The sequence below is a fragment of the Rhinolophus ferrumequinum genome, chromosome 17 (assembly GCF_004115265.2).
Source record: "Rhinolophus ferrumequinum isolate MPI-CBG mRhiFer1 chromosome 17, mRhiFer1_v1.p, whole genome shotgun sequence".
In the NCBI taxonomy this organism is placed as follows: Eukaryota; Metazoa; Chordata; class Mammalia; order Chiroptera; family Rhinolophidae; genus Rhinolophus; species Rhinolophus ferrumequinum.
In genome coordinates, this window is record NC_046300.1 from 31,701,685 (window position 1) to 31,728,976 (window position 27,292).

Genomic DNA, 27,292 nt, shown 5'->3' on the forward strand with positions numbered 1-27,292 from the left:
TTTCCTACCCCAGTACTGGTTCCTGGGGAGTTTTCAACTCATCACTTTCTGCTTTGGTTAAGTTGTGATTCTCTGTATTTGTCTGACAGTCGCTCAAATTTGGAGGGCAGCAATTTGCCCTGTAACTTCAGTTCTCTTACAGATCTAAGAAGAATTATTGATTTTTCAGTTTGCGCACATTTTTACTTGTTGTTGGGAGGGAATGACAACTTCTAAGCGTTTTACATGCTGGACCAGAAATCATCCTTTTGCTTTTTAAAATATAGTTTCATTACATTTATATTCCTTTAAAGGGATATTATTCTGCATGTAGTTTTTTGGAACTTATATTTTCACTCATTGTATTGCTAGGTCATTCACATTTTTGTACCTAGCTATAATCAATTCAATTGATTGATGTGTAATATGCCCTTATGTCATTATGCTACATTGATTTATTCATTTTTCCCATCAATAACAACTTCTAAAAGCCAGGTCATGTGACTTTATAGCCTGTGCTCTTTCCATTGAGCCAAACACTCCTCATCACAAAAGAGTGTTCATTTTACAAAGTGGCAAGTTCACCTGAATAAACTTGTTCAAATATGATCACCATATGCAGCCTCTTTTTGTGACTCAAGAAAGTGCAATTGGGGGAAGTGTGACTTTAACAATAAAACTATGCAATTTACTTGCTTACAATCCTCGATTCAATGTTTGTTCCTATTGTGTTCCAAAGATTTGTCCTGCAGCATTTCAACATGAACTTAAGTTTAATCTTGAATATTTTTCTTTCTACCTTTTAACTTCTGAATACAAATGGCTTGAGGAAGGGAAATAGGAAGAGATCAGGGGTTAAATAAGAAAGTAACCATTTATTTTGAACTCTATGGCACAGACCCAGTGTTATTTCTAATAGTGCAACAGCTGACAACATTGTTTCTTAAGAAAAGTAAAATTAGTACTTAGAAATGATGTATCATGTGCTTATTTTAAATGAAAGAAATGACATTTAATTCTACTGAAGCTTCTTTTGTATTCCTTCTGGGCTCTTAAATTTTTTTGTTTGGTTGGTTGTTTGGGGGAGACATGTCCTAGATTATGAATTGGCTTGTAGGGAGCAGAGGTCTCCCTGAAACCCTAGTGCTTGCTAGCCTCAAGAGAAGTGTTGCACAAGTTCTAAATATTCTGGTTTGAAGCCAACAGTTGGATGGCTGTGTTGCTTTTGCAGCTGTAGTTTAAATTAGAAACATCCTACCTTCTCAACAGAATGTTTACAGACATCCAGATTTTAAAAAGGCTTTTTATAGCATACAACTTCCAAAATATGTGTATTAGACTCAGTTTACTTGATTCAGAATGAATAGAGTACAACAAAATTCAGGTTAAAGAGAAGTGTACCTATGAGACTGTTTCTATAATGAGAAGCAATCAGTCTCATCATTGTTATGTTAAGATGGACTGTACCATGAATTTAAATTTTACGTTGTTACTTTAAGTAAATCTCTCCTTCGTTCTCCCCTCATGCCTTTGGGTATTTAAAAAAATTTTTTAAATATTCACGTTTGAAATTTTTAATTATATAAATTCTGGTCAGTTCTGGTGGTAGAACAACATGTGAGGTCTGACATTGAAGTTAGTGAATTTGTTGCAACGATGTTGCTAACGTTTTATTGATATTAGAAGGATTATTCATTATGAATTTGTACCAACTGAACAGTTTACAAAGTTTACTATTTGGAAGTGCTGAAAAGGCTGCGTGAAAAAGATAAAAAACGATCAGAGCTTTTCACCAGAAATTCATGGCTCTTGCATCACAACAATGTACTAACTCACACAGCACTGTATGTTTTTAGCCAGTAAACAAATAACTGTATTGGAACACCTTCCCTACTCACCTGATCTGGCCCCCAGTGACTTCTTTCTTTACCAAAGATAAAGTAAATATTGAAAGGAAGACATTTTGATGACATTCAGGACATCAAAGATAATACGATGACAGCTCTGATGGCCATTCCAGAAAAAGAGTTCCAAAATTGCTTTGAAGGGTGGACGTCAGTGCCTAGCGTCAGTGCCTAGCTTCCCAAGGGGAGTACTTGGAAGGGGACTGTATGATATTCAGCAATGAGGTATGTAGCATTTTTTTCTAGGATGAGATTGTGAAATTGTCATACCTCCTCCAGATTATAGGCAACTCATACATGTTTTGATGTGTTAAAAATGAACCCAAGCCTCCCAAGCATGAGCTTGACGATTTAGTCCCACCACGGGTCGTATCACACACTAAAAGCAGGTCACATAAGCACTTCAAGAGAACTTTTACTGGACTTCCACAATGTTGTATAGCCTTACAGTACACCATATTTGGGGTTCCACTTAAAGACTACAAGAAAATTGTTTCAGTAGATGTCATTCCGAATAACTCAACTTTTAATTCACCAGTGGTATTGACCATCTGCTTGGGAAAATTTCCAGATGCTGCATGCTGCTTTGGGACTACTGTGGCCTTATGTAATCCTTACTTTTCTATCCAGATTTTAACATTCATTCTTTTCTTCCAATTTTAGACATTTATCCTGTGGACTCTTCCTGAAGCATCTTCTCTTTTCTCTTATAACTCCTAAAGATAGCACTTATTTATAAAACTCATGATATAAACACAAAAGAAGTTTTGAAAGGTAAAAAATAAGAAGGCATGAAAATAACTATGAATATTTCCTGATACTTAGGAAAAAAGACATAGAATAAAGAAACTCGGAGACACTTTCTGTATTCATAACATTGAGTTTAGGATGCAGGGTAATTGAGTTTGAAAGTACAGATTTTAGAGTCAGACAGATGTGGGCTCTAGTTTCAAATGTGTCCCATTTTATCAATGTGGCCTTAAGTCAGTTATGTCCCCTTGATGAATCTCTGCTTCCTTATCTATAAAATTGGAACAATAATATCTGCTACTAGGTTTGTTATCAATATCAAACAGGAGAACAAATATAAAGCTGTCAGCACAGGGCATGGCACGTAAGAAAGATTCAACAAAGGTAGAATTTATTGTTATACACATTAGTTAAAAAAAAAGTACATATAGTATGATTTGGTTTTTACTTTGGGCACTCCACTTTGGGACCAACGTTCCTCCAAAATGAAAGGGTTAGACGAGAAAACACACACACACGAAAAAACAACCTCTTAAGAGCCCCTTCCAGCTTACTGATTACCTCTAGAATAGGATTGATAAATTGGCTTACTGCCGGAAAAGTTTATCTCATCTAGTCTTCTTATGAAGGAATAAAACAGAGTCCCAAATTCCAGAATGTCAGAGGGACAATGAAGTAGGTTAGGAAACAGGTGGAATTTCTCATGGCACAGGTCCCTTTTCTGAAGGGGTGAAATATGAAGCACTAGGAGCCTGCCTGACAAAGAGTGTCTCTTATTAATAAAACTCAATATTGCAAATACAGGTTTGAGTAAAAGTTAAGTAAGAAATAGACACTAGTTTATTAATATGGATCAATTCATTTCTTCATTCAATGGATGAATGGGTGAATGAATGAGCCTAACCTGCTTAATTAAAATATTTATTTTCAATACCTTTACTATATTGTTTCATTCTATGAAATGAATGATTCAAGGTTGTTGAAATGCCTTAGAATTGGAAAACCCTTGTCTCATGCTGTTCTAGATAGTTAAAAGCAAAGTAGTACTAATTGTGTCATTCTGAGGAGCAAGACATCGTATGGAGGATCACTACTTATTTTTTTTCTTCTCTCAAATTTAAGAATGAAGGGAAATGGTTACCTTTCTAATTATGTAGGAAAGGGAATAGTTATTTTTAATTAACCACATCCAGAAATACTATTCAAATATGAAATATACCTATGTGTTCATGATGGAGAAATCACGAAATCAGGGCTTAGATTGTGTCCCAAAAACGAGCTCTGAATTGTTTTGGCAATGAGTAGACGGAGGGTGACACTAGGGTATAGGGAAAATGACTAATAGGAACACATAATATTGTTGGGGCTAGAATGCTTCTGGCTACCTCTACTGACAATCTAAAATCTTGTGTTTCCATAGGGCCTGGGGATGAGGAGAAACTTATGATTCTCTAAATGTTGATGGTTCACTTTTCTGTAAGACATTTCACAGATCAGAAGTTCAGGGAACCTCAACAATTCCTTGTCCCTTGTTGCACCCAATTTATTACATAATTTTGTGTACTCTTATATGTGTGAGCGTTGTTTCTCAAATAATATCCACAACGATTTTAGATGATTTTTTGTTTTGTCTTTTCAGATTTCAAGTTGGAGTCTTTTTCAGGTTCATAATAGGAAAATGCTGCTGATTTTGTTCCTCGTAATAATTTGCTCCCATGTTTCTGTGAACCAAAATTCTGGTAAGGAAAAATAAGGAAAAGAATTCTTTTCTTTAATTTTCATTTTGGAAAATAGATAATACGTGATTTTGACCTCCTTCAGAGTTGAGTTTTGTTTCACTTTGTTTTGGTTTTAATAGTGGTAAGGGTGAGATGGTAACTCAATTTCTTTTTCTTGTCACCACTCAATTTCTTTTTCTTTGTTTCTTGTTCCTTAGAAGATCATTTTTTTCTGGACTTTATTCCTTGATAATAATAGAAAGATATTAGAGCTGTTATTTTGTCCTCAGTTTCAACCCCTTTTAGGTTCTGGGAGGTTGCATAAATTTATGTCTCTTAATATTAGGTTCAGGCTTGGAAAATTTGGAATATCTCTTCCTAATTTGTGCCAAAACATTATCTTGGTTAAGAATTCAGATTTTGCTTCAATTTAAACTGTTTGCTTATTGTAAAGAAAGTGCTTTTATTGTGAAGAGAAACCACCATAACTGTCTATTGCCTGTCAGCATTCTACAAGCATGTCCAGCGGACGTGAAGTCAAAATACTGGCCTACCTTACATTGCCTCTACCACCTCTTAAATAATTAGTTCTTAGACTGTCACTTCATGTCCTGGGCCACCTATATTAGCTTTTACAGCTTTCTCAGGGACTCTGACTTTGGTAGCAAGTTTTCTGAAGAAATAAACTAAGACTTTGTCCTGCAAACGTCTTCCTTTGATGTTTCATTGGGCCTGATATTTTTTTTAAAAGGCCATACTTTTTCCCCAATTGTTCCGTGGTTCAGACATAGTGATGGGCCTTATCAGAACCTGAATCTAGCTCACAGGCTGGTTGTCTACATTTCCTTTCTCCACACAAGATGTGAAGGTTTATCCATGAATAGAAAGGTCACTTTTGGTCACAAGTCAAGCCATCCTGACAGTCTTTGTAGGGGTTCCAGCCTTCTCTTGGAGGAAAATATTGATTCACCCTCACTTATATCTTCCCATGAGATGCTGCTGGCTATATGATCATCAAACTTGTTGAAATTAGATTATTTAGAAGAAAAGAAAGAATGATTTTTATCCACTATGCCTTGATCAGACTGCTATAAAAAAAAATGAAATAGTATGCAGGGGTGTCAAAGTTGGTTTCCTAACATTTGTAGACAGGAAAAGATTGATGTTATTATAATTTCATTAGAATTTATCTAGTAATCAATTAAGATAATCAGAATCTCAGAGTGAAGCAAGATCTTAGATATTTTTTCATTGAATCTATTCATTTTAAATGTGAGGCTACTGAGGCCCAAATATGTTAAATGGCTTGACAGAGCTGGTAGAATTAGCTGATAACAAAGTCAGGAGTTCCGTTACTTGTTCAATTACACTGTGTTTTCTTAAATACACACCATCTAGACACACGCAGACATTTCCCTTCCCCAGATAAGGAATGGATCTTATACTAAAGTGGTGAGAGCTCTGAATTCAAACCTAACCAGCAGACCACCAACAAACAACATTTTGTGCTTGAACCAATGATTCTCTATCATATAAAACTGTAATTCTGCATACTCAGCATTGCATCTGACATTGAATGAAGTCTTCAAATTTCAGCAAAGTATTGTATTCCTATATAAAAAGTATATTTTGAATAGAAACTAAGACCAAAATCCTTTTCCTAGCTTAAGGTTTACTGGTTTCTATCAAATTTTATGTATGTGAGAGTAAATTTACCAATTATAATGCTCCCTCATAGGATTCACCAAAAATTTTATAAATAACTTTAAAATAGATTAAGGCAATCCCATATCCTTATGATATTTGGGTATTTTATAAACTGAATCAATTTGACACTTTGGCATTAAAAAATCAGTATGTTGTAGTTGACATTCATTATTGTTCAGGTTCAGGTTCATTATGTTGTTTTGTACACCTGAAACTAATAAAAAATAATAATAATAAATCAATGTGTTTATAAATTAATCAGATGGCTTGTTGGAGAGCTTAAATTGGAATCACAATGAAAGATTCAGATGTCTCCATTCAATCAAATCTAAAGCAGTTTAATTCTCAATTAAAATTTTTATCCTCTTGATATAAATTGAGGTCAAATTCTGAAAGAAAAAAATACAAGAGGGAACTATCCACTAAGTATATAAAAACCCAGGATTTTCACTTCTCTAAATTTAGCTATTTCTAATTAACTAATTCCTTGCAAAAGAGATGCTTAATTTTGTAATCAGTTCAAATGAGAGGGTATCTAAAAGAATCAGCCCAAGAAACAAATTTTTTATTTTTTCTTGACAGGATGAGTAATTTCAGGCTATTTTCAGTTCATTTGGCAGATATTAAAAACACAGATAAAAGATGAAAGTTTTTCCCATATGGTTGGCATTAAACATGGTAGTAAATTTTTAAAGTTTATGCTTTGTTTTTCCTTGTGTATGGTTTTAGGCCCTGAGTTTGCCGATATCGTGTTTCTGGTGGACAGCTCTGATCACCTGGGAGTGAAGTCCTTCCCTTTTGTGAAAACGTTTATCAACAAAATGATCACCAGTCTCCCCATAGAGGCCAACAAATACCGCGTGGCCCTGGCCCAGTACAGCGACAAGCTCCATAGTGAATTCCAGCTGAACACCTTCAAGAGCAGGAACCCCATGTTGAACCACCTCAAGAAGAACTTCTTATTCATGGGTGGCTCCCTGCGCATAGGAAACGCGCTCCAGGAGGCTCACAGGACCTATTTCTCTGGACTCGCCAACGGGAGAGACAAGAAACTGTTTCCCCCGATTTTGGTGGTCCTGGCTTCCGCCGAGTCCGAGGATGCGGTAGAAGAGGCTGCCAAGGCCCTGCGGAAGGACGGGGTGAGAATCATCTCCGTGGGGCTGCAGAAAGCTTCTGAGGAGAACCTGAAGGCCATGGCCACGGCTCCGTTTCATTTCCGCCTCCGATCCGTCAGAGACCTCAGCGCATTCTCCCAGAACATGACGCGGATCATCAAGGATGCGGTTCAGTATAAGGAAGGAGCCGCGGATGATATTGTTGCCCAAGGTAGGCTTAAGGGGCCCATACAGACATGATGATAAAACGCTTTTGAGAAATGAATATGGAGAGAGGATTGAGACTCTGTGAACATCCCTTTCCTCAAAAGCTGGGCTGAATTTTCAGGTGTTAAATACCTGTGTGTTCAAAAGGGCCCAATGCGTGCGGCCATTTTAAATCTAGTGAACTCCACAAGCCTTGGTTTTCCATGTTTTAACCATCCTGCATATTATTTATAGCCCTCTTAAAATTCATGGATGCCTTCTCCCTGCTACCAGCTTGTCTCTCTCCGAGCTATTTCTCCCGGGCTTTATTTGCTATGTAGTTTTATTACTGGTTCATTTAAAAGGTAATTTTTTTTTCTGAAAGAAACCCTTGACTACTGAAGTCACATAATGTAACCACAGAATGTTAGAGCTGAAAACAACTTCAGGTAGTCCAAACGCTCGATTGTGAAGGGAGGAACTTGCAGGTGTCCTTAGAGGTAACATGGCCTGGCCCAGGGCCAGGATGCAGCTTGAAGTCAGGTCTCCATTCCCAGATCCATGTAGTTTGGGCCCCGTGCCGCCTCCCTTCCTGATTCTCTGTTCTGAATTAACTCCCCTGTGTTGTGTTCCACCTCTAACCTCCTGTTCTGGTCTGTCCCCTTGTACTATTCTCTTAACTAACAAGAAAGGCCAAGAGTTTATGAATATCATTCAAGTGAGGAGCAGGAGAGAGCCAGTAAAAAACAATTTGCTCAAAGTATACAAGTCCAAATAAGTAACATAGGAAACTCCCATTATTTCTGGTTACATCAATTTGAATGACATGACATATATAATTATCTGTTGTAACTAAAGAATGCTTTTCTTGTGGTAATCTGTAAAAATATGAATCTTATTACTAGCATCTTCCCCAAATAAAATAATGGAAAATGCAGTTGCTATGCCATTACCATCCCTTAGGAATATTTGGACTATAACTGCTGATTTTAACGGTGATGATGCTTAAATGATTTTAATATATAGTAGTTGCTGCTGTTCATTTTATGAGTTATGCACCAGGCTCCATGCTAATCATATTATCTCATTTAATCCCCAAAGCAACTCTATGAGATAAATATTGTTATCTCCATTTTACAAATGAGGCTATTGAAGCTGGGTGTTTAGCTAAGATCTAATATTTGAACCCAGGACCCTCCGATCTCGGCTTCATAATCATTTTGTATACCTCCTTCTTTCTTTAAGTGCATAATCAAGCTCTGGTAGATGTTCTCCATGCCTTCTAATGCTGAGCAGAGATGCTGAACCTCCCACTCAAATTGTGCTTTCTCATTCTTTGCCCTCACAGTTTGCCAAGGCACATCTGTGGCTGATGTTGTGTTCCTGTTGGATGTGTCCATCAATGGCAGCCAGGAGAACTTGGACTATCTTAAAGAATTCCTAGAAGAAAGTGTCTCTGCTCTTGACATAAAGGAAAACTGCATGAGGATTGGCCTAGTGGCTTACAGCAATGAGATAAATGTGATAAATTCGCTGAACAGGGGCACAAATAAGTCGGAGGTTCTCCAGTATATACAGAACATCTCTCCCCAGGCTGGGGAGGCCTACACCGGAGCTGCCATCGAAATGATCAGGAAGGAAGTCTTCAGGGCACAGAACGGCAGTCGGAAGAATCAGGGGGTGCCCCAGATTGCGGTGTTGGTGACTCACCGACCATCAGAAGACAACGTGACCAAGGCAGCCATTGACCTCCGGCGCCAGGGCGTGACCATCTTCACCATGGGCATAGAGGGGGCCAGCGACATCCAGCTGGAAAAGATAGCATCACACCCCAGTGAGCTGTATGTCTCCAAACTGGAGACCTTCTCCCACCTGGCTGCTCACAACCAGACATTTCTAAAGAAGCTGCGGAAACAAATAACGCACACAGTCTCTGTCTTTTCAGAACGGACTGAAACGCTCAAATCTGGTAAAGTCTTTTGCTGAGAGAAAAATTATTCAGATTCTTTTTCTTTTTTCTTGTCTTTTAGGTATTATATTTACCAAAGGGATTGGTGGGGTACGAGGTGGAGAGCGAGAATACACTCCTAATTTTTTACTTTAGCTTGATCACATGAAATGTAACTTGGGGGGGATATAAGCTATTGAGGTATTGGAATGTGGAAAAGGGATTTCCCTTTTTTCCTCTTTTGAACAGCTTTAATTAGATTCTTTGTTATTTATAAACACCCCAGAATACCATCCTTTGCTATTTTTCTTCCCCTCACTTATTTCTTTCTCTTCTTTGCCTTTCATGTTCACCAGCTCTTTCCTTTGTTTCTTTTTATAATTTGCTCTCCTTTTTCTTCTTTCCTCATCCCCAAATTCAATTTTAGAGAATGAATAGGAAATATGATTTGGATTAAGGACAGAATAATTAATTTGTCTAGTCTCTGAGTTGAGAGAGCAATGTATTTTATATATTATATGTGCACATGTATGCTACATAAGTGTGTGTATGTACACATATAAGTATATATGTATATATTCTTCAACAAATATTTATAGCATGTTTACTATGAAACTGTCATTGTCCTACACAAATAAGGCCACTGACAATACTGTTAGTTTTAGTAATTGACTCAGAGTGGATGAAAAGTAAATAATTTGTTCAAGATTTCAAAAAAGAGAGCTCATATGTCCACAATGTTCAGTTAAAAACCTTCTCTGTGTCACAACACACAAACTGACTTTTTGTGAAGTAGTTATTCACCAATGAAAGAAGTGACTTATACAAAGCCTCTTCAAGTTTTCTTTCTAATTTTTATTATATCCAGATTTATCTGATTCATGGCAGAGAGTTATGCAAATAGTCTAAAACTGTGAGAAGAAATTCATTTGGCCCAACTGATGCTGAGATGCCCCTATGTTAAGCTAGCAGAGTGTGTTTTTTTACACCTAGAACCTGTATCCCATTTTTCTGTCTGAAAAGGCTCGTATTTGTTCTTCTTCCTATCTGCTCCCATTTCTTTTTCACACTTATCTCAATGACACACTCAGCTTCCCTGTTCCATTTTAGGTTGTGTGGACACTGAAGAAGCAGACATCTATCTGCTCATTGATGGCTCTGGAAGCCCTCAGGCCACAGACTTCCAAGAAATGAAGACCTTCCTGTCACAGATCGTAAAGATGTTCAACATTGCTCCCCAAAATGTGCGGGTTGGGGCCGTTCAGTACGCTGACAGCTGGGACTTGGAATTTGAGATCAGTAAATACACTAACAAGCATGATTTGGTAAAGGCCATTGAGAACATCAGGCAGATGGGTGGGAGTACAAACACAGGCGCAGCCCTGAATTTCACACTGGGGCTGTTGCAAAAAGCAAAGAAGCAGCGAGGAAACAGAGTGCCATGTCATCTTATTGTCCTGACAAATGGCATGTCCAAGGATAGCATCTTGGAACCTGCGACCAGACTGAGAGAAGAGCTCATCCGTGTTTATGCCATTGGGGTCAAGGAGGCCAACCAATCCCAGCTGCAAGAAATTGCTGGCGAGGAGAAGAGGGTGTACTACGTGCATGACTTTGATGCTTTGAAAGACATAAGAAACCAAGTGGTTCAAGAAATCTGTACCGAAGAAGGTAGGAAAATGGTGGCTTTACCTTTGTTCTTCAGCTCATAAATTGCCTTCCTGCAATATTTGACATGGCAGGTTTAGAGAAACAACATAAACTTCGAAGTTGAGACTTGTTGACTTGTGTAGCTGTTTGTTTCCAGAACAAAACTGAGGGCCCATTATTTTGCTGTTCTATATCTGAGCATAAAAAGCATAAAAATGTTTGGAGGCATTTTCCCTAATAAGTATTAGTGAGCTTCTTCCCACAAATCCCTGCTTGTACAGATACATGATTAGGCACTACATATGATCAAATGGTTTCTGATTTTAAGGAGTTCTTCAGGTTTATTTAAATTGCTTTTTAATAAAACTTGTATGAAATCTTTTAGAGCTGTATCAGTAGTTTTCAAACAGGGGCGTTCTGTCCCCTCAGGGGACACTTGGCAATGTCTAGAGACATTTTCAGTTGTCATAACTAAGGGAGTGCTAGTGGCATCTAACAGGAAGAAGTCAGACTGCTAAACATTCTACAGTATCCTATAGTGCATGGACTACCGTTCACAACAAAAATCACCTGGCTCAAAATGTCAGTAGTGCCGAGGGTGAGAAACTCTGAGTTACATATTAAGGGAAATTACTAAATAACAGAACAGTCTCACTTTTATTGCCTCCAATGCTTTATTTGCCTGCTAACAATCCTTACCAAGCACACACTTAACTTCAATGTAGAATTATTTGTGTTTTGGATTTTCCTGTTCACTCTTAATTTTGTTTTACACGAAGCCAACTTGAGTAAACATCTCACTTTCTCCCATGCAGCCTGCAAAAAGATGAAAGCTGACATCATGTTTCTGGTGGACAGTTCTGGCAGTATAGGAAGTGAAAACTTCATTAAAATGAAAACATTTATGAAAAACCTGGTGAACAAAACCCAGATTGGAGCAGATCAGGTGCAAGTTGGTGTAGTCCAGTTCAGCAACATCAATAAGGAAGAGTTTCAGCTCAACAAATATGTGTCCCAAAGAGAGATTTCAGATGCAATAGACCAAATGATGTACATTGGAGACACCACGTTGACTGGTGGTGCCCTGACCTTTGTGTCTCAGTACTTCAGCCCCATCAAGGGGGCCCGGCCCAACGTCAGGAAGTTTCTTATCCTCATCACGGATGGTGAAGCTCAAGACGTAGTCAAGGGCCCAGCAGTGGCACTTCGGCAAGAAGGCGTGACTATCTACTCTGTGGGGGTATTTGGCGCCAACGTCACCCAGCTGGAGGAGATCAGCGGGAAGCGGGAGATGGTTTTTTATGTTGAGAATTTTGACATTCTGCAGCACATTGGAGATGATCTTGTCTTTGGAATATGCAGCCCCCGTGAAGGTAGGCCTGGGCATATCCACTAGTGGGACTGTCCAAACAGCATGTATTCATTGTTAGCCATTATTTCTTGAATTAAGTCAACTGCTATTTGAACATTGTCAACGTTTTGTTTAATTGAAATGTTTAGCCAAGTGGCTTTTGACCTACGTATACAATGCAACTTTCCTCAACAGAACTGTTGAAGTAAACAGTCAGTAAGGGACAATTTTGGTCGACTTTGGTTCTTTCCCATTTGTAAACAAATAGCACTAGGGCGATGAGGCATCCATTTAAGAAAAGTGGGATCATAGTGGGTCTTAGGTCTGGCTCCCTAGAGGCAGAGGCTGAGGCAGGGATTCTTGCGGAAGTGGTTTAATGAAGAGGTGTTTTCAGAAGGGGAGTAAGGAATGTGGGACAGGGCATGGGTAGGAGCTAAGCAAGAAGGTGAGCTGAGCTGGAGTGTAGCTTCAACATGATCCCATGGAAAATGTTAGAGCATGAATTATACCACAGAATTTGTGCCACCTTGAGGCAAAGGGCCCAGCCTCATATAACCTGAGTCCTTGGGCCATGTGTGGGCTGCCAAGGTAGGCAATAGAGGGCGAAGGTAGTTCCCCTTTGACTTAAGATCCACTCTCTATGTTAGTTTTATAGTTTTTAAAAACTATTACTTGTATAAAACGAGCTAATGTTTGTGAAAACTTCCAAGGAACTAGTTTATACTGTGACTCACCAGGCTTGATGACAGAAGCATTCTGAAAAATATCGATGAAGGAGATGGTCTTAATGGAATTTTGGTTGAAGGGAGGGACATTGTTCTGTTATTCAAATAATAGTTCTATTCAACTCCCATGAGAAGGTTTGGTGACCATGATCTGTGTTTTGTGGAAAGAGGAATACACCTGTTTTGTATTTCCTAGTAATTCCACCCGGAACAAATCTGAATTCTTTGAAGGGTGCTCAACCCTGAACCGTCTACCCCCAGACCCCCAATTAATCCAAGCAGGCTCCCCAGGGGAGCTGAAGGCCAGAGGGACATAGTTTCTTCTTTAGTGGAACCAGCCTGTAAAGGAAAAATTCCATTTTTTTTTTCTCCCTGTGTAGGGAAAAGCCCAGTTCTTTCATATTGTGTTTTATTCCTGTTATCTCCTTTACTGTTCACATAACACACTTCACTTCTGACACTTCTGGTCACCAAATGTGTGAAGGGTTTTTTTTCCCATAGCAATAATCAATTCTCAGATACCGGCAGGGTGTCCAAGAATTCAAGTCAGCTCTGATACTGTCTACCCAGAGATAGCATCAGATCCCACAGATTGAGGGCTCAGTCCCATAAGACTGCCCCCACCTCCACTTCAGACACCAGTCACAAGCCCATCACCTATGCTTCTGACTGACCCACTAGAGATGGGAGGTTCCAACAGCTTCCTCCTTGGGCTCCATTAATTTGCTAGAGTGGCTCACAGAACTCAGGAAAACATATTTCCTGATTTATTAAAGGATATGATAAAGGGTACACATGAACACCCAGATGGAAGAGATGCAGAGGGCAAGTTATAAGGAAAGGAACACAGAGCTTCATGCCCTCTCCAAGCACCCCACTCTTCTAGCACCTTGATGGGTTCAGTAACCTGGAAGGTCTCTGAACCCCATACTTGTGGGATTTTTATGGAAGCTTTGTCACATAGAAATGATCTATTCTTAACGCCGTTTTCAGCCCTTCTCCCTTCTCAAGAAAATGGGGAGTGGGGCTGAAAATTCCAAGCTCCTAACTATGGCTTGGTCTTTCTGGTCACTTGCCCTCATCCAGGAACCATTCAGGGACCCACTCAGTCACCTCATTAGAAGAAAAAACACTCTTGTCACCCAGGAAATTGCAAGGGTTTTCGGAGCTTTGTGTCAGGAACTTTGGACAGAGACTGATACATATTTTCTGTTTCACACAGCTTTTCTTGAAAATTTGGTTTATGGCTATGCACACATAGTTTCTAGTTATTGGGGTAAATGTATTGGTTTTAGGGTTTTCAACAGCCCTATCACAGAGCAAGCAAGTGCCGGCGAAAGAAGGATATGTGGTGAACCTCTTGGCAGGGGCGGGGGGGTGGGGAGGAGGGCGTTACTTTGTCAGAGTTCCATTTCTCCAGAATGGATGAGTTAATATTTGGAACATGTCTTTGTCCAGCCTGTGGAGACATTGTGCTACATAGGACTAAATCATTAAATACCTTCCAATTGTACTTCTCTAGAACGAATGAGTTGGAGTTTAGAACTCTGCACTTTTAGATAGAATATGCTACGTACACATGGATTAAGAATTAATTGGGTCTTTCCTGCTTTCATTTTCCATGGCATTGACCCAAGGAATAAAAAGTGAATAGAAGCGTCATGCCAGGGCAACTTAGTTGGGCCAAGTGTGAAATGGCCTTATTTCTATGATGAGGCCCAACAATGAAAACAGACAATGTTTCAAGAATGTCAAAAAGGGAGAAAATGTAACCTTGAAAAGTCAGCCATCGTATAACCATGAAAAAATATATATGGTGGTGTCAAATTCATTTTACTTGGTCATTTCTCCAAGGTTTATATTAAGAATAAAATCTCATGATCCCTGTGGCTTAAGAAAAACAAACAAATTTGTGTAAATGAAAACATATGTTGAAGGAACCATTTATAATTTATACAGGAAAATTTCCAAAGAATTGCAGTTGTTTTTTTGTTTTGTTTTTTTAGTCCAGAAGAATGCCCCCCCTTTAACCTCTACCTACAGAAGGCTTCACTTCCCTTCTGCCTTTTCCTAAAAGCTCACCTAATTTACATTACTACGTACTGGCAATACAAATATACATGCATTGTGGCTGTTATGTAAGAAATGTACAGCTTGATCCCATGGAGAGGAGACACTGGCAATTAAACAGCAGGGGAGGTGAGGGGAGTCTCCCATGCTGTCCGAAGCTAATCTCATGATGTTCAAAGCTAATCTCATGGCTTTCCTTTCTCTTCCTCCTTCAGAATGCAAGAGGATTGAAGTTTTAGACGTTGTGTTTGTAATTGATACCTCTGGCAGCATTAACAAGGATCAAAGTAATACCATGAAGGACTTCATGATTGACTTGGTGAAAAAAGCCAATGTTGGCAAGAATCAGGTCCAATTTGGGGCTCTGAGGTATTCTGATGATCCAGAAGTGCTGTTCTATCTGCATGACCTTGGCACAAAATCAGAGGTGATTTCAGTGCTCCAGAATGAGCTGCCCTTGGGGGGTAACACATACACTGCCAAGGCACTGGACATCTCGGGCCAGATGTTCACCGAAGACCGGGGCAGCCGCCTGCACCGGGGAGTCCCCCAAGTCCTCATTGTGATCACCGATGGGGTATCCCATGATGCAGAAAAGCTCAATGCCACAGCCAAGGCCTTGCGAGACAGAGGCATTCTTGTCCTGGCCGTGGGGATCGGTGAGGCGAATCCTGTGGAGCTGCTGGCCATGGCAGGATCGAGGGACAAGTACTTCTTCGTGGAGAATTTTGGAGGCCTGAAAGGGATCCTTTCAAACGTGTCAGCCAGTGTGTGTAACACTGCACAAGTAGGTAAGGTTTGTCGGTTAAGTTTTTCTTAATTATCAACAGAGATCCAAATGAGGGAGAAAGCAATAGCCCTCAGGAGCAAATTCTCCAACCAGGAGAGAAGGAGCATTGATTGTTTGGTAGGACTTCCCATGTTACAGAATCTCAGGGTTGGAAAGACCTCAAGGACATTTCATTTGGCCTCCTCCCCAAAGAGGAATTCCTTCTACAGTATTCCTACTCGCTTTTGCCTAAACTCTTCTAATGATGGGGAAGTCACCATTTTTTTTTTTTGATTAAGCTTTATTTATTGGAACACAAATTTGTTTATGTGTCATTTCTACCCACTAGTTCTTCCTGCTCTTTACACAAGAAATCAAATTCCATGTCTTCCTAACAACCACAATCATTGCCTGAAGTCCTCTCCTCCAGTCTTGAAGTCCCCAGTTCCTTCACCTATTCCTATAATGGCACAAGCTCGTTAATAAACATTCTATTCCAGCCTCAGATGTCTGCAGAGCAGAGGACAGTAGGAATTCTTTTGCCATGGATGCCATGTTTCTATTCTGGCATCTGGAGATTGCATTGCCACGTTTATGTATATGTTCATTCATTCATTCAGCTGTCATTTGTTTCAAAGGATATTGTGGTCTATTAAGATTCCTTATTTTTATTAAGATGCAGTATACTAAAAATAGTATTTTTATTAGATGAATTGCTGTTAGTCTAGGATTCCAATATCTTGGTTCAGTTCTTTTTAAAAGTTAACTTTTCTGGTTTTCATATGTGCTGCCTCCTTAGAATGAGACTAACTACTGTCTTTTTCTTTCACAAAACTAACAAAATCTTTTGGGATCTTACTGAAAACTAGGACAAATCTCTTACCTTCTGGTGGCCTTTGGTCTGTCCTTTTCAAGTTCACTGTAGAAGTTGACATTGTATTTTTATATGGAAAGCACTCTCTTAAGAAAAAAAGTAGTTTATTTCCTTTATTTGAATCAAACAAAGGACTTTTTAATAAGTTAACCAATTCCTGAAGGATTTATTTATCATGTTTCTCTTTATCGCTTTTTTGCTTATCTTGACTTGGAAACTCTCAGACACCTTTAATCTTGCCCGAGGCTAAAATGAGAATTGAGTTAGGTCAGTGGTGAGATCTCTGGGGAATTCAAGGAAATGTTAATGTTCACCAGAAGGCTAAGTGATACACATAAGCCGGTGCCAAGCATAACTCACTCACTGGAAATGGTCTTTCATATTCATTTTGTATTTGCTGTGTTAATACAAAGGAAGCATCTCTAAACTACGCTGCATTGTTTGCTCAAACTACTATTCTCAAGTAGACATTTTTGCCGGTATGCACCACAAAGGGGGCTGGTAAAGAGGAAAACTGAATAGATATAGGTCAGAAGGCTTGATTTTAAAACTTTAATTTGTCTTAATAAATCAGAAAATTGCTTATTGGCTCAATGGCCCAGGGAGGCAAGTCAATAGTACAGACCTTCTGTCTCTGTTTGAATCTAAATAAATGTGTTATTTTGTTTTTTCTTTCTGTGCTACTATTGTCACTGGGTTTTCCAGAAGAGCTAAGACCAGATTGCAGGTAAGAACAAGGTCTCTGTAGCACCACCCCTGTTCTCTGGAATCTTGGAAAAGAAAATAGTGTAAGACCAATGGAAAAGCTAAGAGAAGCATAAAAGGACGTGCAAGTCGTTCATGCCTAGTGCCACCTTTCTGAACTGATTGTTTTTATTTCTCCTCCAATTAACGTGACCACAAGGTGGCATAAGATAAGAATCCACTGTCAGAGATACCAGGTCCATGTAGGTGCAAACATTTAATTTACTCTGGCTGGGTTAAAGAAAGAATAACAATCTGATTTTTTTCATTTTTTTTCCCTTTCCTCGTCTTTGTAGATTGTGAAGTTGAAAAAGTAGACCTTGTTTTCCTCGTGGATGGTTCGAATAGCATAGACCAAGAAGACTTCAAAAAGATGAAGACATTCTTGGCATCTGTTGTTCAAGACTTTGATGTCAGTGTCAACAGAGTGCGAATAGGAATGGCCCAGTTCAGCGATACCTATCAGTCAGAGTTTCCACTGGGAAAGTTCACAGGCAAACAGGAAATATCACTTCAGATTGAAAACATCACGCAGATCTTCGGATACACACGCATCGGTGCTGCACTCCAGCAAGTGGGGCATTACTTCCGGCCAGACATGGGCAGCCGGATAAATGCAGGTACCCCACAGGTGTTGCTGGTCATCACTGATGGCCAGTCCCAAGACGACGTGGCTCAGGCCGCTGAAGACCTGAGAAACAAAGGTATTGACATCTACTCCGTGGGCATCGGGAAAGTGGATGACCAGCAGCTTATTCAGATCACTGGGGCTGCAAATAAAAAACTGATGGTTCATAACTTCGACGAACTGCGTAAGATCAAGAAAAGGATCGTTCGCAACATCTGTACCCAAGGGGGTGAAAGCAGTAAGTATTAAAATATGTCCTTCATGTTTCTTCCTGCCCTGTCTTCCCTGACATTTTCTTTAAGGTCTATGTATACCTCCTAGGGCTGGTCGGAGAATTTAGATTGGTACCTCTGGATTTCACATTGAACTTTTAACAGTTATCAAGTATTTTTGTGTGACTTGTGGATTGAGAAACAGGGCACCTGAGAAGCTGTGTCTTTTTTTTTTTCTCCCTATCTCCTGAGAGAACATGCCCCGTTTCTGAATGGGAATTCTTTGATTTCAGAAGGTGTGAGGAAAAAGTCTTTGTTTACAATCTAGTTGCTTTCAGAGGCGAGAGAACATATATATCAAAGAAATAAACTATTTGACAGATTTTGGTTGCCTGGCAATAGGGCCTACAAGGGCTTCCAAATGCGTCAGTACAAGTATGTAGGGACTATCTTTAGAGCTTTGTATCTTTATTGTGAAACTTTACTGTAGAAGTTAGTAAGCAACTTCTTTGAAATCAGTACATTTTGACATTTGTTCCAACAGATGGGAGGAAAAGTCTTGAAGGAGGGAGAACTTTTTTTTATTTTTTATGTAAAAGTGCCCAACATGTTGGCCATGATTCTGTGTAACTACCCAAGGTAAACATGAAGCCTGGAGTTTCACCAGGGAGACAAAAGCTTACATGGTTGGTTAGAGACCGCTCTGGAGATAAATCCCCCCTTGATGACCATTTTTTCTTGGACAAGTCGCTTAACTTTTTTTTTTTAATCCAAGTTTATTGGGGTGACAATGGTTAGTAAAGTTACACAGGTTTCAAGAATACAATTCTGTAATACATTATCTATGTATCACATGGTGTGTTCACCACCCAGAGTCAATTTTCTTTCGATCACCATACATTTGATTCCAGACAGAAAAAGTAGAGCACCAGATGATTTCACTGATATGTGGAACATAAAACTGAAAGCAACAAAGGAACAAGACAAAGAAACAAAAACTAATAGGCATAGACAATAGTTTAGTGGTCACCAGAGGGTAAGAGAGGATGGGGGTGGCAGATGACAGTTTCTTAACTTTGATAAGTTTAATTTTTTTCTCAATAAAATGTGAACAATAGCAGTACCTAGTTCAAAAGATTATTGTGAAGATTAAATTAAAAATGCATATTTAAAATTTACTTTGATTTATCATGACACCTTGGATATAATTATAAAGTCACTATTTTTGGCTACCACGGACCCATTACATTTATTCATGGAGTCCAGCTCTTCCCTTGCCCCTAATCATCACTGTCAGGAAATGAGTGAATCTCTTCTTGGTGATTAAATATGTCCATCCCAGTCTAATTGTTAAAACTTCAAACTTCATTCAAGGTTACTCCACTTTCCTAGCCTGCCACTTGCGGCTCACCTGCCACAGAGAAAGGGCCATTTTATCCACTGTTCTCCACCCCTCACTTCTACCCCTTTCTCCCTGGCCTTGCCGTTTTCTTGCTAACCATTGTTTCTGGCCTCTCGAGAATGGGTTGGGCAATGCAGAAGAGCTAAAGAAGTACAGGAAAGTTCTTACTTGATGGCACTTGTCAGGAATTGGTTTTCTCTGATGATAGCCCATGTCTAAAGTTGGGTCCATTTCTGAGTCCTTGAAAGATTTCCCATCCTGCCCCCGTCCCATCACTTCCACCCCTACCACAGCACATTTGTCAGGGGATCTTTCCATTGTAGTTCCCTTGAGGAAGATAAGCATGTCTCAATTCGAGACATCCCTTCGGGCCTTCCTCAGCCTCTGGGCATCTTGATGCCTGCAGCTTTATTCCGCTGCCATCTCTTTGCCCCTACAGGTAGCTTCTTGGACAGGAAATCAAAGGAGCCCACAATAGCTCTTTCTTATACGTGGCCATAGCAGCTTCATGGGAAACAATAACATATCAATTTCCCTGATAAATACTGGAAGTTATGGCAGCCGAGCATGGCCACCTCTCCTTTGCAGAGAGAGTAAGCAGCATGCCATCTTGTGCCTCATTCTTTAGACTTTCTAGGCTTGTGTCATCGCTAGTTATATCTTAAAGCTCCTCTCTCTTCACTTAAAGAGAAAATTACCTCTTTTCCTTGTATGTGTGTATATGTATGCATGTGGTGGGAAAGCTCACAGCACACCAGCAGCTCTCTCCAAAAATGTCCTTCTGCACTCCAAGTTCCAACCTTTTTTATAAGACCTAGTGTGTAAGCTGAAGATCTAGAGTCCCATAATTGATCAGGGACAATTGTTTTTATAAATTTTGCTTCATGATCTTTCCATATTTTGGAATGTGTCTGGTGACAGACCTCCCACATTAATTTACTGTTTCACACAAAATACCCATTTCCAATTATTAAGCAGAAAATTATTTTGGAACCATGTGGTCTCTACTTGAGAGAATAAAAGAAAACCATGTGTGAAGTCAAAACTAGGATTATATGTTTCAAGTAGTGAATGGGTGATTTTTAAAGGAAACAGTCATGAATATAAAAAGGAAGGAAGGAAGAGAAAGGAAGAGAGAGAGAGAGGACTCCGTGTTAAGATAAACTTAGTCATTACTGCAGCAAGCAGGAATGTGAGCCCTTCGTAGCCAAGCTGTGGGCTGAGGACTGATGAGGCTGGAATGAACACTGATAAAGCTTCAAAGGCATATGCAAATATATTAGACGATGCCAGTTCTTCTTAAACTATAAACGCCTAACTCAAGGAAATCAGACAGTAGCTTGATGTGGCTCAAAGCAAACCACACTTCAGCCTGAACATCTAGCTTTGCTTCTTATTAAAATATGCATTACTTTGGAGACATCGCTATCTCTTCTCAGTTTTCTCATTTGTAAAGTTAAATCATCTCTGTTTCTTTGGTTGTACACTACGATTTAATATATGTAAAAAGAAGGTCAGCTGCATGGAGATAGGAGGGAAGTGACTAAGGATCAATATTTCTTGAGCGTCTATGAAGGGTCAAGCCTGGTGCTCTAAGCACTTTAAATGCATCATTTTGTTAAATTTTCCCCCAACCCTATATCGTTTGTATTTTAATTCCCATTTATCAGTAAAGAAACTGAGGCTCAAAGAAATGTTGGTAATGTGTTGGTAAATGTCCAGATCATACAGGAAGTAACAGACTAAACAAAGTTTGAAACCTAGGTGTGTCTGACGCCAACCCATTTTTTTTTGTTGTTAAATTAAGCTGCCTGTTTTCTTGATATAGTTGTTGTCTAGAGAGTCTGATGTTGATGTGATAAAGAAATAGTGTCTAAATGTTGTTCTTCACCAGTTTCTATCTGCAACTTATTAAGACATCATGGATTTGTATCTTAAAATTGTTTCCACAAGCTGCTGCTCTCTAAGGGAAACCACTGGCTGCTAAGCTGTCACTTCCAACATCACCATCTAGTAGCAGAAATGGTAACCTACCTGACCGGTCAGCCCTGGCTACACAGGAAGTGGTGGAATGAGGTAGTTTAGCATGTGGACTCCAGACAAGCCTGGATTGGAATTGCAAGTGTCAGATCCACATTAATTACTGAAACCTTGGGCGAACTGCGCTACGTCAGTTTCCTCTTCTGCAGAGGGAATATTAGGAGCTTTTCTACTTAGTCTGTGTTTCTAAGGATAGGTGAGATGAGTGGGAAGCATATGGTAATGGTCAGTGAGTATTAGTAACTATCATAGCGTATTGCTAAAGGTAGATAGAAATGACCTTATAAATGCAAATATATGGAGTGATGAGATTATTAGTTCACAGAAGGACAATATACCAAGAGTTCCTTTGTTTAGGAACTTGAATATTTCAGCAACATTTCAGAGCCATATTCAAATTGAATGGGTCAACATATACCCAATTCCCGCAAGCAACTACAAAGTCTGTTTGTTTGTTAGACCTTCATTCATGCTTATTTTCCTGATTTTTCTTTGAGTCTGGCTATTCTGAAAACCTGGAGGAGACCAGACAGTTCTCAGAATATGCAAGTCCTGCCTTTTTTGGCATGGAGACATAATGACCGTGTTTCCCCCAAAATAAGACCTAACCAGAAAATAAGCCTCAGCATGACTTTTCAGGATGACATCCCCTGAATATAAGCCCTAATGTGTCTTTTGGAGCAAAAATTAGTGTAAGACCTGGTCTTATTTTCGGGGAAACACAGTAGATAGCAAAAGAATCAAGAGTACCTCTCATCTTTTGCTCATCGTGGACAAATGGGTCAAAAGGGAGATTAAGTAAAAGGGCAGTCTGATTCGGATGAGGTAAGAGACATCCTCGGGATCTGATTCAAGAAACTCGGGAGATACAAGGAGAAAAATAGATGGTCATTTCCAACTTTTCTTGACAAGGATCTCTGTATGTTCCTATCTTTACTGCGTTGTCTAGAAACAGAGCTCTAACTAAAGTTTAGGTGCTAATACTTTATTTGCTAATATTTACAGGGGATACAATCTCAGGGAAGCCAAAGTGAGTGGAAGGGAAATGATAAAGGAAGGGAAGTAAATACAAGATGTATGTTACCAAACTAGCTGCAGCTTCTTGAGAAAGCATAACTGGCATGTTGGTCATGCAGAACGTCGCCGAGGAAGCCATGCAGAACCACTGCACAGACCAGTCCATCAGGGGAATATCGGAGGGATTCATCTGCCAGTTCCTTCCCATCTACTGCCCCTCATGGGTCAGAATTTACCCCATGGAGGATTAACTCTCCCACACTGCTGTGTTGTGTTTCCAAGCCCTTTGGAGAAACCAAGTACAGAACCCATAGTGCATTATATGTGTGGCTGGAAGTGGTAGAAGAATCCAGAACTGCCATGAGTTCAGTTGGTTTGGACATGGGCACCAGAATCATTGTGGCCCTACTGCAGTGAGCATGAGGGAAGCCATGTCCAAATCTGCCCCCCTCCACCGTGTTGGGAGACCAGATTGTGGTGGCAGCTGAGGCTCTCCATTGAACAAATGTCTAAGTCCTTGGGAGTGCGTGTCCAAACAAATCTGAGAGGTATATAAACTAGGTCTTTTACAGTTTTCTACATCATTTTTTTTTTCATCTGCGATACCTCTTCTTTCAAAGGCTCCAAACAAATTTCTCTTCTAGCTAATAACTGCCAACAGCCCGACTTCCCCCTTTAAAGTATTTTCTCAAGAATCTCTCTTCTAATCTTAATATACCCTACCTTCTTGACAGCATTTTTAATACTAAAAATCTGCCATAAGCAACTCTTCTTTGTAATCAGACAATTAAAATCAGCTTTTGAGTCTGGCAGGGAACCAGAAGACTGTAACTGTCACTCCAATCCCTTCTTTTCTGTTCTTTGTATTTTTATTTTGAAATATATAATCTATTTTTACAGATAAGAAAATGAATGCCTGGATTGGTTAAGAGGTGTGCCAGTAACAAAGCAGTAACAAAGTCGTGACCAGTACTTGAGTAACACTAATCTTTGTGCCTTCCTGCTCAAACACCTGCCCCCTCCAGACTTCCACACTGCTGTTTGTGAGGACTAGTCAAACATTCAGAACACTAGTTTTCCTTCTCCTTTTCATCCCCTCTACAGCCAAGCCTGCGGCGGATTACCTTAATTTCCCTTGCTTTTATTGCCCTTATTTGATTCTAATTCCCACTGTGTTTCCGCAAAAATAAGACCTGGTCTTTTCATTTTTGCTCCATTAGAGCTTATTTTCAGGGGATGTCTTATTTTTCCAAGTACGACAATCTACATTTATTCAAATACAGTCATGTCATCTTCTGGAACTTCGTCGTAATGTACTGAACACGTCTGTCTAGCTGAGATCTTAACTGGGGCTTATTTTCGGGGTAGGTCTTATTTTGGGGGAACAGTACTATCCTAATTTAATCCTTCATTATTTCTCTTTGAATCCTATTTCAGCCTTTTCTCTAGCTCACTTCCAAGACTATCCCTGCCTCTTAATTAATTTTGAAATCTCCTACGTTGAGGGCAGATGTCTCTGTAAAGTTTGCAAAGCCATTACGTATGAGAGTCCGCTTGATTAGTTTGGTCTAATTTCTCTAATTATATTTAAACACAGAGCTGCTAACTCTGGCCTTGCTCTGCAAGTTCTGTTCCTTTAATCACATTATTATGGAATGGTTTGTCAATTTGAATTAGCTGAAGAAAAACAAGGAATGTATTTACTATAGTTTGTACTTTCTGTAATCTAGACAAAAAGTTAAAATACTCAGTTTTTATAGGGGACACTCAATGACATTTCGTCATTTCTGTGAATGTTTGGTTTTTTCACAAGAGGCTGTTTTCCTTGAAGGCAGTCACATATTTTGGTTACTGAATGGTTTTCTGTTCAGGGGTTAAAACAATGTTCATCCAAGAGTGAAATTTTCAATCTCAAGATAGAAATGAAAGGATATAGATCCAAAAGGAATTTTGGAAAGGACATATTCTGATGTTTCCTTCTGACTAGTTCCTTTTTCTTCATCTCACTTTCTGAATATTGAGAAAGACATTTTCCAATAAAGTAAGTATAGTAAAATAAGAAAACCCACTTTTCAGATTTTTTTTTATCACATATTGATTTACTTCAAATGTCATGGTGAAAATTGATTATCAAATAAGCCTTTCATTTTCCCTCACCTGACTATTTTCTCACTAAAAATAAATCAAGTTACTGGCCCTTGTTTTAGGAATTGAAACTGACATTTTGTTTTCAAAGACTTACAAATGTTCAACTGTCCAGTGTGTTGGGAGGTAGTAGAACAGGCTTTTGTCCATACAACCAATATCTCAAAAATTGCTTATCTAAAGAAAGCAATTTAAAAATATACACTCCTCTCCCCTAACTTACCAAGCAAGCTGTTGAATTTGCTGGAAAACGTTTGAAGTTTCTATCCTTGAAAGAAGAGTCTATAGGTCATATGACTTGATTCTCTAATTATCTTCCCTTTAGGAGTCTCAGCTTAAAATATCAAGCCCCTTCTAGTTTCTCCAGTGCTTAAATGTTCCTGGAGTTGAGAAAGATAAAAGCAACACATTTTAAATGCAGTACCTCTGTAAGTATTTCTTGAACCCCAAAGTGGCATTGGCTTTGGCTTCTTGAGGTCCTGAGCTTTGAAGGGATCATCATCTTTGGCAGAGTTAAATATGGGGAATTTTGTGCCCAGTTTCTTCACTTGTAGGACTTAAAGCAAGCAAGATCTCAAAGGATCTCTTGGAGTATTTATTTGTCCTTTTACTTTTTCTTTTCGGAGTGGGTGTTAGAAGACCAAAAGAGGAATCAGATTATTTTTAGAAAGATAAATAAACACAATCATTCCTTTAGACAAGTTCTTTGTGATTTATTTTTTTCTCAATGACTTTCTCGATGCAAATGTTTTCATAATTATCTTATAATTTCATGTTTGTTGAATGACCTCAATTGATAAGTCACGAGATATGAATTTCCTATTTTAGTCTATCAACATTTCCACAATATACTTAAGATATTTAAATGACAGCATAGCTTTTTCAATGGCCACAATAAAATTTTTCAGAACTTTAATTGTTATAGAATCATCTAGATTTTATCCTAGCTAAAAAAAAAAATACTATATACTTTTACAGGTTATGGAAGAATGACTCTGAGCTTCTTCCATTGTTTCCTCGTGCTCTTTTTTATTTTCCAACTTGGTAACTTGATTCAGATATAGCATCCAAGTCAAATAAATGGATTTGTTGATCTAATAAGGTTATGTTTTTTTCCCCTTGAACCCTAGATTGTTTTGTGGACATTGTGGTAGGATTTGACATCTCAACTCAGCAGAATGGGCAGACTTTGCTTGATGGTCAGTCTGAGATGGAAACCTACCTTCAAGACACCTTACGTACCATCAGCTCCCTCGGTGGGGTTAGCTGTGAGGTGGGCACAGAGACTCAGGTTAGTGTAGCTTTTCAAGTGACCAATGCCATGGAAAAATACTTTCCCAAGTTTGAGATCTACAGTGATAACATACTGAGCAGCTTGAAGAATATAACAGTTAAAGGACCATCTCTTCTCAATGCAAACTCCTTGAGTTCCCTGTGGGATGCGTTTCAGAATAAATCGGCTACTCGTGGAAAGGTAACTTGGTTTCATTTTATTTGTTGGTCTATAGTTGCAATGATCTCCTTTTTACTCACTTTTCTTTTTTGAATACTTTCCTAGGTGGTTCTCTTATTCTCAGATGGATTGGATGATGATATTGAAAAACTTGAACACAAAGCAGATGAACTTAGAAAAGAAGGTATTGAGCATGAGGGAAGGGTGGGAAAGGGGTGTTTATTAATTTTATATCAAATCTCAATTCTAGCTCTTAAATTTCCAGGCACTCAGATAACCCTGAATTTCTCACCCTTTCCCCTCTGTATGCACTTGACAGAGCAAATGAGCTCTGAGAACATTTTTTTGCCTCTACTTTTTTTCTTCATGCCCTATGTATATGAAACAATACTGAATACAAAGTCCTGTTTCTCTCGTATTACTATATATCTTCTTCCTAAGCTTTCCTGGAAAGTGCTCCTTGCCTCACATTACCTAATATTGCTACTTCTTCAGTATCAGCAGAAGTGAACCGTGTATTTCTGCTTGACCAAAGAATGGAAGAGTTGGATTATTTTCTTCTAAACTCTTAGAAAGTTTCCAGAGTTGCAAGCATTGTTGGACAAGTTTACTCAGTTTTGGGGCTTTTGAATCAGTTCCTTCCTTCCTTCAGACCACAGATGAACCAACCATGGTGTTTATGAATTTTTAAAGCTTTGGCACTAAGTTTTTGGCTTCAGGAACCAATGCCCAGTCTGACTTACTGTCGGTTCTTACTAAAATATGGATCAATGGAAGAAAAATGCATCCACATGGTTTGACTAAAAATAGAAAAACTTTCCTATAAGTCGATGCTATTGTGCCTCACCCAGACTCCCCCTTCCAGCCAGGCTCCCACATCTTCCAGCTGCTCTGCGTGTTGGCTG

General features: G+C 39.1%; 1 protein-coding gene across 1 annotated transcript in view; it reads left to right on the forward strand.

Annotated features, from left to right (window-relative positions):
* COL6A6 (collagen type VI alpha 6 chain) overlaps nt 1-27,292 on the forward strand; it is a 122,889-nt gene that overhangs the window by 30,567 nt on the left and 65,030 nt on the right. Inside the window, 9 exon segments of the mRNA XM_033131771.1 lie at nt 4,273-4,372; nt 6,788-7,384; nt 8,708-9,328; nt 10,418-10,978; nt 11,773-12,330; nt 15,319-15,894; nt 17,787-18,356; nt 26,065-26,408; nt 26,493-26,571. Coding sequence (XP_032987662.1) covers nt 4,312-4,372; nt 6,788-7,384; nt 8,708-9,328; nt 10,418-10,978; nt 11,773-12,330; nt 15,319-15,894; nt 17,787-18,356; nt 26,065-26,408; nt 26,493-26,571 — 3,967 coding nt within the window. The 5' untranslated portion in view covers nt 4,273-4,311.